The following is a 13,074-nucleotide window of genomic DNA, read 5'->3' on the forward strand; positions in this document are numbered from 1 at the left end:
CAACAGAACCATTTCAAAGTCACTGAAATCAGCCTACACCAGAACCTTCTACGGAAGGACATTATAAGATCTTCTCAACATGGAAGACCATCATCCACAGGCTCAAGGAACAGAGAGGACACCTCAACCTTCCATGACCTACAAGCTCCTTATCAGCACTCACTTCAGTACCATCATTTCATATTTGATCTGGTCCCCTTTTTATTTCTACTTCTGCACTATTTGTCCTACTCCTGCCCGCAACAGCCTACATCTTCCTCCATACAGGTTTCTCACACATACCACTCGTACTCCCCAGCAAAGAGACCGGCTCTTTCTAAGTTTATTTTTCTGCTCCACATTCTACTGGCTATCACTTGAGGACTAAACGGTTGATGTACACTGTCATTGAATATGGGGTAGTTACCTTGCATTGAAGATGGAGACAGAGTGGATTATTGAAACATCAGCAATGCAAACCCCCCTCCTCACCACAAAACAGGATCAATATTAGTGTCAGACCAGTATAAAAGTAAAGTAAAGCTATCCCTGTACCAGGCCGTGAAGGCCCATAGGGTTGTGAGACTTTGAGGTTCCCACATTATCTAGACAATCGGCTCAAAGATGGCGGTAAGGTTGTCAGCCGGCCACACTTTACTCCCCAGGAAAATTATTTAATTCCTGGTACTCATTTAAAAGTCCAAAATCAAATATCAGTGTGTATTTCAGGCATATCTGTTCATTAATCACATGCAAAAATGTCTTTTAACAAACAAACTTACTTATACTGCAGCTGATTTGCAGTAAGTAATGTTTCTCTCCAGTCTCCAGCTACTTGGTATGCTGCCAGTGCTTTCTGGTATTCCTGAGCTCTTGTGTACATGACACCTGCTTCATGATATAACTTCTTGTCCATAAGATAATCTCCATAAATGGTTGCTATATCCAGATACTTTGGGCTTCCTTTAGGGAAAATATCAAGGGCCTGGAATCAACATTACAATATACACTTGAAACATGTGAAGAGGATTAAAACAAATCACTGTGAAGAAATTTTTAAAAACAGCAGCATGTTATAAATGAACTAATGAGAGAACACAACTAGAATATCTTGTAGTCTTATTTTCCATCTATAATGCAACAACATCAATTTAAATTTTAAACTACACTAATTCACACTTAATTCACTAAAATATTTGCTAAATGTTTAGAAATTTCATTAAAATATATGTACATTCAATGTTTATGCAACATGTTTCAGCTGCACAGGGCCATCTTCAGGCAAGACATTTTTTAAAGGAGCCTACTGCACTGTGTACTTGGTCAAATAGTACTCTTAAGGCACGTCGTTGTTGTATGTTCTCCTCCAACAGTGCTCAACCTTGAGTCACCTATCACCATGCACTTAGCATCTTTCTGTTTTGCCACTGTAGCCCTCACCCCAGCTCCCGCAGTTGTGTCTTAGCATCCTTCCATTTCACCACTGTATCCCACTTCACAGCTTCCGCCAGTTGTAACTTTTCTTGAAGCTCATTGTTTCTAGAATTCAGCTCATCAACTTGACACAATGCGCTCTGCAATACCTCCTGCAACATCCGAATCCTTTCAGTCCGGTACTTATCAAAACTCCACTTCTCTCTCTCTCTCTCTCTCTCTCAGGCACCAGAACCTTCATATTTCCACAAATATAATGATACCAATGTTTTCACGATTCATACTGGATTCCAGATTTCTGCCGCATCCACTACATACTGCCTGCACGACAATCTCAGGACCAGGATTTTGTTCAACTCCACCAATCACTAATAAAACAGCTAAAACCACTGAACTCAGTATTGTCAACTTGAAGCAGCCTCCAATATTTCTATTAGCTTCACCATGCCTGGGCCTGCCACGCCACGAAAATCCAGCACAGGTACCCACTCTTGCCTGATAATCCTCCAGGTAGCTACCCACTGTCTACCCTTATTTGGAAGGCAGAATTGTACACAACAATGACCAACAATACACTGAGACCAACAGTTCTCTCTGCCTAAACTGAACTAACTCACTTTTCTCAGAGCTTTCTGCTTCATATCTGGTTCTACACATATCTGCACTATGCTGCCTCTCCTTACCTTCCACTCTCAACTAAGACGGTGCTTTCATGGGCTTGCCACTGCTGTTTTATATGTCACAAATTCAAGAATTGCTCCATGGCTGCTTGAGAGATCTGCAACAGTCTGGAAGGCAAATCTCGATGCTTTACCCAGACAAGGGCACATTTTGTCTTGTATTCAAGGGGACATTTGGTTCGAGAATTAGATGGGAGACTTTATTCTGAACAAAGTTTTCTTGTGGTTTTCCCAGTCTCCCTCCTTTGGGTACATCTTGCAATACACCACCAATAATTCCTCCTTTCACTTCCCAAATCATTTTGCATCCTCATATTTCAACAGATGCTACATAACCTCTGCTGTTTGTACATCATCATCAAATAAAATATAATTAATATTTTTTTTTTTAATTATCTCAGTCAAAGTTTACCTTTACATTTGTACATGTGAAATCTTACCTTTGAATAAAGTTTGTGTGTCTTTACAAGGTTCAGACACTCTTCAAAATATTCGTCTCCCTGGCAGAGTGCAATGTGATTAAGGGCCGATTCAAATCGTTTCAAATGTTTGTCTATGACAAAGTAGCTATAATTTGGATCCATCCTGAAACACATTAAAAGAGGTGGCAGAGAAGGTTTCATATCCGTAACATACCATTTTTATGTTCAATACAGCCAGTGTAGTATGTTAAATCAAAGTATCTCCATGAAATACAATATTTAATACTCTATCTTTGCTAAAAATATTTTAATAATTATAAAATTCATAGTAAGGAAAGAAAGGGAACCCCAAGATCAATTCATCCTGTGTCCGAAGGATAGTTCAAGTTTACATATTTCTAGGGGCGGCCCGCGTATAGGCACTGTGGAACTGCAGCACCCCCAATTTCCACTTGATATTATCGATAACATTTATATAATGAGTCCTTTTTTTCTTTAATTCTTTATACTTGTACAATACAATATATAATCCTTAAGCTTAATGTCAGTAGCCAAATCTTTGTATGGAACTGTGAGTTTCACAGTTCCAGCGGCGAGGTGTTCGTTGACTGTGCGCATGCGCACATAGGAAGCTACACGCGAGGCTGCAAGGGAGAGGGAGCACTGCAGGAACGACAGTGCCGACCGGTGCCGACCCTGGCGTGCTGGTGGAAGGTAGTTTTTTTTTTTACTCCGCGTGTGTTGTGCTTAAAAAATATGAGTTAATTGTAGAATTAGATTATTATCCTGCTTCCAGCTATTCTATTTGATTCATTTTTTTTTCGGTTCTTTTATTTAACAGAAAACTTTAACCATGGCCTTGCATCCCCGAGAAATAAGTTCTGTGACTGTAAGTGAACTTCAACAGCTTAAGTTTTCACAACTGTCTCTCCATGAGAAAGTTGCAGTTAAGAAAAGAGGTCGTTTAACACCTGATATTCTAATATCTCAGCTGGGCATAAGCGAGAACAAGAAATATATTCGTAGCTTTAATTCTGAATGGTACAAACGGAAAAGTTGGCTTTGCGGCTGTGAAGTAAAAAAATGCACTGTTTTGCTTCCCGTGTTTGCTGTTTGGGGGTGATGTAACGTGGTCAAAAGATGGTTTTAGAAANGTAGAATTAGATATTATCCTGCTTCCAGCTATTCTATTTGATTCATTTTTTCCGTTATTTTATTTAACGGAAAACTTTAACCATGGCCTTGCATCCCCGAGAAATAAGTTATGTGACTGTAAGTGAACTTCAACAGCTTAAGTTTTCACAACTGTCTCTCCATGAGAAAGTTGCAGTTAAGAAAAGAGGTCGTTTAACACCTGATATTCTAATATCTCAGCCAGGCATAAGCAAGAACAAGAAATATATTCGTAGCTTTAATTCTGAATGGTACAAACGGAAAAGTTGGCTTTGCGGCTGTGAAGTAAAAAATGCACTGTTTTGCTTCCCGTGTTTGCTGTTTGGGGGTGATGTAACGTGGACAAAAGATGGTTTTAGAAATATAAACAAAATGAAAGAAAAAACTGAAAAGCATGAGAAGTCAAAGAAGCACGTTGATAATGTAGTTTCACTGTCACTTTTAGGAACCGTAAGTATTAAGGAGAAACTTAGTGAGGCATACAGACTTTCAATCAATGAGCATAATATAAAGGTTAAAAAGAATGGATTTCATTTTTAAATGAATAGAATAAGCTTGAACTGTAACAATTTAGGTTAAAGTAAGTAAAAAATGTTTGATTTTGTTTTTTTAGGATTTTATCAAGTTTCTGAATAAATTCTCTTTTTATACATGTTTGTTTCCTTTTATACAATTTTAAAACAAAGACTACAAATTTTCTGGAGCAGCACCCCCACTAATTTCAGCTACGAGCCGCCACTGCATATTTCACAGTTAATTTCAATTAGCAAAATGCCATCTCTATTTTTATCCATATTAACCCTTTGACGTGGTCATTTAAATTCCGCGGCCGCGGCTCCTGCGGTAATATATTCAGCCGGCCATTTAAATTTTGCTCGAAAANCCATATTAATTTACATATAAATTTCAAAGCCTAAAAGTATGGCAAGAGAATTACAGTTTTACAAGCCTCATTAAACATCTGAAAGTGTTTCAGAGCAGTAGCCAGGAAGTATTTTACAATGACTTGTCTTGTTTGGTTTGTCTTGTATGGTCAAATCACTGAGTAAAAAACATTAAATTTAAACAAATTATTTCACTTGTGAAAGCAATCTGTGCCGTATGTGGAAAACAATTTAACAGCATATACAATGTTAACTACTACAGACAGACATACACAATTTTACTTCATTTCATTCAAGAAATGAGCTACTTGAAGCTAATGACCAAGTGCAGCTGCCATTTTACTCATATGCCTAAATGAATTTGTAGGGAAGTCCTGTTACCTACATGTATCAGATCATAAAACAATTTAAACAAACATTTTGGAGACCTTCACAGTCTCAAATATTAGGGCCAATCATGACGATGCAGACAGTGGTCTTTGAAACACTGGTCTTTAGCTCTTGACTTTTTGTTTCAAATCCAGGGAGGGGTAGATGCCTAGTTTGCCCTCCTTGCTAGCATCCACAGCAAGCACAGACACTACTGACACTTCACAATACAAAAATAACATCATGGAGAACTTTTTTATGATTTCAAATAATTTAGGCACAATTATCACATGAATCACCAGAAGCAGGGTTCACCTATAATAAACATAAAACTGGAGTTCATAATTCTGATCAGCTTACGTTACCCTAGTCTTTTCAAATCAATTTTCTGAAATGGTAGGAAATATTTTTCATTCCTTTCTTTCACCTTGCAATAGTAAATCAGACCACATACAGCAACAAAAGTGATGAGTAAATGTGGCTCCAGTAGTTCTGCAAAAATGTTGCAGGACTACTCAATTGCACAAGGACAGAGATGATTATAAAACCTGAAACCATTGCAAACAGATCTTCCACCTAGAATCCCACTTACATGATGTAAAACCAAAGGTAATTTCCAGCAAAGAAACAGGATGTGCAGAGATGGAAACAAGTGCAATATCAGGCAAACAGAAGCAAAGTACATTACACAGAATTGTGATGTGGGTCTTTGTTTCGGGGAATGTTTCAAAAGGTACCATTCAAAGGCAAATCACTGGGACTATGGTAAATATAAGTGAATATAAAATATAATTCAAATGAAAGTTTATATACATGTGCAAGACAAGGGTGACAAGGTGGCCTTCAAACGCACTAAGGCTCAAATTGTTCAAGCTGACTTCACTGCATTGATTATGCATGACTGTTGACACAGCAATTAATTGATACAACCTCAAAGTCAAATTCGCTTAAAACTAAGCTAACTTAAGTTTAAGGAGTAGCTTGCCTACATACAAGACAGTGATTACACCATGATAACTCTGTAATGGATATTAGGCAATGTCAGTTCCACCACACGCCATTTGTAAAAATGGACAGAGGCATGGGGAGATGAAGTCTGCATTAAATGTGAATATGCTTTAAGACGTTTCATACTATTGTTTTAGGCATATACATAACTTTTAGATAATTTATGTTATGTATGTTACCTATGAACCATTTCTTAGAAGCAAAGAAAAACAAATATTGTGAAAGGGCTGGGAAATTACTAGAAAAGAAACCTTTGATAAAAACTACATTTTAAATCCCATAACTGTGTCAGTAACAAGGCTCTGATAAAAACCACAGAAATGCAACCTATTCCTCAGTACCAGAGAAAAGGAACATAATAAAACAAAATATTAAGTAAATATACATCAGAATTTGTTCCAATGTTAATAAAAAAACTTTTTGCATCAATGGTAACATATTTGCAACATGACACTGATGGACCTTACTCTTGTAATGTTAAAATCTGACCTGCGTAACTTGTTGAGGAAGGGCAGATATTCTTTAGGATCCTTGTTTGACTTGGCAGCAACTTGCATAACTAAATCAAAGTCATAAAGTCCCAGTGCAACATCATACAAGCGATTTACATCCACCAGGTACAGGAGATACTTCATTGCATCATCTGCTGATACCATAAGATTGGCATTCTTTCTCTCTGCTTCTTTCACTGTTTTCACTCTAATCAATGCATCTTCTAGATCCTTATCTGTCTGTTTCTGAACACAGCTAGTAAGTATAGGCAGTAGATATTGGTCTGCATTTTCCCGGCACAACATAGCATCACGCATTGCATCACACACCGCCTGGACCTATAAAATTAAAGTGATGGAATTTAGTATGTGATAATACAGAGTGATTCATATAGAACCGGCCCGACGAAATGAGGTGTAATATAAAGTACACCATACAGATATTAAAGTAATTTACACATATATTACTTGGATTGTGTGCAGGTGTTGAAAGTGTCCGCCGTTTTCAAGTAGGCATTAGAAACACTCGCTGTTCAACAGTGTACTCCATGACTGTCGCCTGCGTACTGCAGACACGTTTCGGCTTTGTCCTTGACCTTGCAGGATAAGGGCTGCCACTTGCCGATCATGAGCACACCATTCGACTCAGCACGGCCCACGGATTATTATGTCGTAACTGTGAGCGGTTATATGCATCACCTGTGGAATTATTAGCAAATTCATCGGGCCGGTTCTATACAATTCACCCTGTATATAACTAGAAACAGCAGTGCATGAACACCAAACAAATAATGTTTCTACACTGTGAACGATCTCTGTGCAACAATGACAGTCATCTCCATTAAGTTATTTTATGTTAACATGCACATTACAAGGGCGAGTCAAATGAAAACCATAATTTTTTTTTTAAATTTAATTTATTGAATGAAAGCAGTACACAATTATATCATTTTTCTACATAGTCTCCATTTCGTTCAATATAGGCCCTCCTGTGTTTACAAAGTGTATGGATTCCTCTAGAAAAAAAATTCTTGTGGTTGTCTGCGCAACCACTCATGCACCGCCTGCTGTACCTCTCCATCAGAACGAAACTTCTTTCCTCCTATCGCCTCTCTGAGTGGCCCAAACACATGGTAATCACTTGGGGCTAGGTCTGGTGAGTATGGCAGATGTGGAAGACACTCAAAGTGCAAGTCTTGGATCGTTGCAACTGTTGCACGGGCAGTATGGGGCCAAGCACTGTCATGTTGCAAAAGGACACCTCTAGTCAAAAGTCCACGTTGCTTTGATCTGACCACAGGTTGAAAATGATTCTTCAGGAGATCTCAATATGAGGCACTGGTGATAGTGTTCCCCTGAGGCGTGCAGTGCTCCAAGAGTATGCCTCGTTCATCCCAAAAGAGTCAGCATAATCCTCGCTGCAGATGGCTGCATCCGGAACTTCTTGGGTTTTGGTGATGAGGGATGATGCCATTCTTTGCTCGTTCTGCCACCTTATAGGACAATGGCGCAATATTTTGAATTCTTATCTCAGTTTTACGGTTTTCATTTGACTCACCTATGTACTTTAATAGAAGCTTCACAGTAAGTCATGGGATTGTGGTCTTTGTGTCTGGAATTCAGTGAACTGGCAGGAGACACGAAAGGGAGGGGATCACAAGTAATTATATAATAAAATTACATTTAAAAGTACAATAAAAAATAAAGATAAATACTTCTTGCAATGTTCAAAACTGAAAACAGTAATAAATCAAATGCAAACCTTATTATTCAGTGTGGCAGGTAGCTGATCCAAATGTGCATAGTATTCCTTATACATACTATGTGCCACACTGTCTTCCTGTAATTCAGACAGGAACAATGACAGCCATGCAGGATCTCTTAGTTCGTTTATAACATGCTCAATTTTTGCTAAGAATTCCATAGGTTGGTGGTCGCATAGGAGATTCAGATTAATGCGTTGCTTTCGGAGCAGCTGAAAAGCTGGTCCATACTGTCCAGCGTCAAGATGAACAGTTGCAACATGTAGTGTAAGAGGGCGTGGTTGAATACATTCTAGATTCCCCCTCGGCATTTGCAGTACAACACAAGTACCTCCTGCAACAGATGTCACCAGTCGTGCGCCTCTCTCAATGCGCCGCCCTGGCCCACACTGCCCTCTTATTAATGACTGCAAACCCTTGTCATTTAAGCGAGCACACAAGAGCACATGCTTCAGAGTTGTCAGTAGAATGAATTCTGAATGTACCACAAATGATGTCACATTGTTGGCCACTTCTTGACCATCCACATATAAGCGATTACGTCTACTGAGTCCCAGTGATATATCCTTGCCATCTATATGACTGACCTACAAACAAACCAGGTTTACATTATATTTCTTGAAGAAGAAGTTTTCTTCCACATGGAAAAAAAAATACATATTATTGGTATTATTATTCCCAAATCTGTGTTTAGTGCTGGAATAACAAACACTCAGCATTCCATCTTCTAAACCTGAGGGACCTCTGAGAGAATGACTTTTCTTACTTATTATTTGCAGTGGGGTGACATCAAGTTGTTTGGTTATCAACCTGCAAATGGGCCTACTGTACAAGTCCCAGATAGTAGAGAAAAGAATGGAGCACTAGCAGAATGATAATTAGAGGGAAAAACCTATGCCAGTGCATAGGTTTTTAAATCTCATCTATTTAATAGTAAAATAACTAATGACATTAATGACATGTAATAAACACTCAAAGAACTTCATCTGAGAATCAAAGCAACTATGATGCCACATACAGTATGACCTTGGTGTATCACCAATTTGTGACATCATTTTACATAACAATTTTCAGCAGAAAAGAAAATATGAATATGAATTGATATACTCAACTGCGCCAAATCAAAGAACAGATTTTGGGTGGTTGAAAAATTCTGACATTAAATGCAGGTTATTTACTAAATAAAGTTCTTCAAATATGAGAAAATATTTGTAATGCATCTGCTATATTAAGCTTTGCTTGGGACCAGAAAACTGTTCAACAATGTGGGATTTCATTGAATGCACAAACACTAAATCAGGATATAACAATTTTCTCTGATGTCTGAAATTAGTTTTAAGTATGTACAAGAAATTGTGGCATGAAATGAACTTGAATTTAGAGCTAATATTAAATTAAATACCAATTTAATATGAACTCAACAAAGAAGCACACTGCCAAACCTAACTAGTTACAAAGGTACCCATATTTGTAAGTGGCGCAATCAATCACCTCCAGATTGTATTCTCTTTCTCTGCTCTCTATTCCATGCTGTCCTCTTTGGAGTGCAAGATGTAAAAAGGCACAAAAATGAAAACTAAACACATCTGAGTAGGTTACATGATCAATTTTATAATTTGTGCTTCTTCAGTTTCCAAATCATTCACCTGAAGAACTACACATAGTTGTAAAAATGGCATCACAAGTACAAAAAGCTATATGCATCCTGTGGTTTCATGAGTCTAGAACTGTGCTTACAGTGCAAAGGAGATTTCATACAGTGTTTGGAAGGCAATCATCAACAAAAATGTCAATTTATAAGTGGTAAAAATTGTTTGATCTGACTGGCTGCATCTGCAAAGGAAAAAGCGCCAAGAGACAGTCACTAAAGCTCAGATGAGTACAATTCAAACTGCTTTAATTCCCAGACCACGCAAATCAACTTGGCATGCTGCCCGACAGTTCTTTTTTAATTCTTAGTGGGGTAAGACTGAGTTCACTTGGTACTGTGGCCATTAATGGCCTATTCTACCAGCTCCAGATGATAGATGATGGTGACTGTGAAGCAATTGGTGGAATGAAGATTGGCTGGGGAAACTGAAGTACTCAGACAAAACCTGCCCCAACACCACTTTGTCCACCACAAATCCCACATGAATAGACCCGGGCTTGAACCTGGCCCACCATGCTGGGAAGCCAGCAACTAACCACTTGCTTCATAGCAGAAATCATTGACAAGGCTCCTTATAAAATGAAAATCAGTTTTGTGGTATGCCTTTATAATATTTCAAATTATCATGAAGTTTATTAACGAAAAATTTAGAATTATCAAAGAAAAACAACTAAAGAGTTCAGACATTAGCCAAATGAATGTCAATGGAAAACGTATATTACAGCATAGATTCTAAACAAAAGCATCATTATAGTACCTGTAATGTCTCACATGCTTCAGGAAGAGGTGTCAAATACTTCACCATTTCATTTTGATCCAAACTATAGATCAACAAAGTGCCATCTGCTAGCTGTACAACAGCTCCTGAGCTGTCTGGTGCTGACACAATAGAACAAACTATACCACCAGCAGGAATTTCCTTTCTGAAATACAGATGATGTTACTTGGTTCACAAATTCTTTGTAAGTGAAACAGTTACAACAGACCAGGAATACAAAGCCACAAGTAGAACAGTGTACTCCTCCAAGTACCCATGGTTCCCAATGTGTTCCTCATGACTTTGTAGCCCTTACTGATTTTGATACACAGGCACAAATTGAATTAATTAACAGTACAGTTACTACACTGCATACAGTCATAAAACGTAACAGTATACACCAACCAATGATCTACAAGAATGATGGCAATAATTAAAACAAAATTACTTATCTTACCTAATACTCATTTTCCCTGCATGGAGATCAAGTGATATTTCCACTAAGTATGAAACTCTGCCATGTGTGCGACAACAAAGAAATGTATCTTCTTTAATCCACAACCAGTGGTGTAAGTCTGCTGCATTTTCATCATTCAAGTTACAAGCATTTAACAGTATATGACATTTAGTTGATGATGACTCAGTAAACACTACCACACTTCCGTCACACAAAATAGTGCACAAATCATTTGAATTGAAGTTGGAATCATCTTGTTTATCTGTGGCACAACTGTTGTTTACTTTCTTACAGGGTGCAAATATTACACTATTTATTGGCAATGCCACCTGCAGTGTTTGTCCACATAATGGTGGTGGAATAACTCCACGTCGAAATGCGGTCAAGAGAATTTTAGCTACAAAACAAAAGAGAATCATGAAAAATTCAAAATGAAAATGTTTAATAAATAAGACATTACAAAAATGAAAAACCATCTAGTAAATACAATATTAGGAATATAACATAAGTATTTAAATTTTTGTTCTTACCTCCATCCACTACTGCCACAAAGGCTCCATCATTTTCTGTATTGCCTATGCTGCAATTTGTAATCCAACACAAATCATAGCACATATAGCACAAACCTTCACACATTATATGAAGTCGATTCCCATGCAACATGTCCCATTCCATTCCCAAAAGCTTCCTTTCAGGTGAGAAACTGAGGCATTGCTTTAAATACCAATGATAATTACTCACTGTCCAAAACTGGAGACACATTTTACCTGTAGTGTATTCACACCACACAGCAAGTATAGTTGATTCAGAATTCCAAGAAAGAAGGCGTATCTTACATTCATCTGGGGCAAATGGTAGCAAAAATTCTCCATGTCGGAGCCCATTTTTTTCAAAAAAAGCAATAACATGTTTATTTGGTAGTCTCTGTGATGAAGCAATAAGACTGCCTGATGGTTGCCAAGAAAGAGCTTCTTCCAACCCTGATGTAGGCTCACTTGTATACTGTAATACTGCATCACGTGAAAATATACGTATCTGGCGAGAGTTTGATTCTGGGTTGACAGTACTGACAGCAAAGAGGCTTCCATCTCCCCTCCAACTAATCCGGGGCTGGCCATCATCCAAAATTGGTATTTGTTTAAATGGCTTTGGAACAGCACGAGCTGCAGCTTTGCCCTCTGACCCATGAAACTGTGTTTCTTTCTTTCCCCATCCCACAGTAATAAACTGTTTTTCTCCAAAATTATTTTGATTGAGATCAACCTCTGTAACAGGATCAAAAGTTCCAGTCATAACTATGACTGTGTCCTGACCGGTTACCATAACAATTATTTCTTGATCAGGGCTCCACTGTATTGCTTTCAAACCGCTCTCTACACATCCCACACACTGTATTTCTTTGGAATCAGACTCAATTGTTAAAACATCCCCATTTTTAAATGCCAGGCAGATACATTCTCTTATTGAACTGAAACTTATATGTACAACCGTAGGAATGTATGTGTCGTAATATTCATGAAGGCTGCACAAAGTTTCCAATTGTTCACTTCCAGCTGATAACTTGTAAATTACGTTATCACTGCAAACATATGCTCCTTCAGAATGACCAGTGATACAAAAGCATTGAATGCTACTAATGGTCTGAAAATCACTACGTAAGTGGTGATATAAAAACAAATTCCTCATTTTTCTTGAATAAATACGACACATAACCTAGAAGAACTCACTTCAGCTACACACCACATTCTCACATGGCCAACTTCAGCCATCAGACACCGAAAAACGGCTTAATCGTCTTAATGGAAGAGAAAGATTCCTTGGTGGTATCTACAATAGTCTATAGTTAATTATATAAACCGACTACACATTCCCATTATTTTTACTATTATTCCTGAAAGAGGACGCTAGTAGCCAAGGCTGATGCGCTGAATGCCTTTCAGTTTACACAAGAGTGACAAGTAATTAAAGTGCGGTTTTCGAGCAAAAATACTGAGGTTGGTAGCGGT

At 38.0% G+C, this 13,074-nt stretch overlaps 1 protein-coding gene across 3 annotated transcripts in view; it reads right to left on the reverse strand.

Annotated features, from left to right (window-relative positions):
• The window catches only part of LOC111863836 (elongator complex protein 1), a 34,196-nt gene extending 21,221 nt beyond the window's left edge, over positions 1-12,975 (reverse strand). For all 3 annotated transcript variants that reach the window (XM_023850566.2, XM_023850567.2, XM_023850568.2), the window contains exons 1-7: positions 11,599-12,975; positions 11,069-11,465; positions 10,612-10,777; positions 8,203-8,790; positions 6,439-6,779; positions 2,534-2,678; positions 762-964 (exon numbers count right to left, since the gene is read on the reverse strand). In XM_023850566.2, coding sequence (XP_023706334.1) covers positions 762-964; positions 2,534-2,678; positions 6,439-6,779; positions 8,203-8,790; positions 10,612-10,777; positions 11,069-11,465; positions 11,599-12,778 — 3,020 coding nt within the window. In that variant the 5' untranslated portion in view covers positions 12,779-12,975. The remainder of the gene's footprint in view (positions 1-761; positions 965-2,533; positions 2,679-6,438; positions 6,780-8,202; positions 8,791-10,611; positions 10,778-11,068; positions 11,466-11,598) is intronic.
• Positions 12,976-13,074: the final 99 nt, after the last annotated feature.

The sequence above is a fragment of the Cryptotermes secundus genome, unplaced genomic scaffold (assembly GCF_002891405.2).
Source record: "Cryptotermes secundus unplaced genomic scaffold, Csec_1.0 scaffold46, whole genome shotgun sequence".
Classification (NCBI taxonomy): Eukaryota; Metazoa; Arthropoda; class Insecta; order Blattodea; family Kalotermitidae; genus Cryptotermes; species Cryptotermes secundus.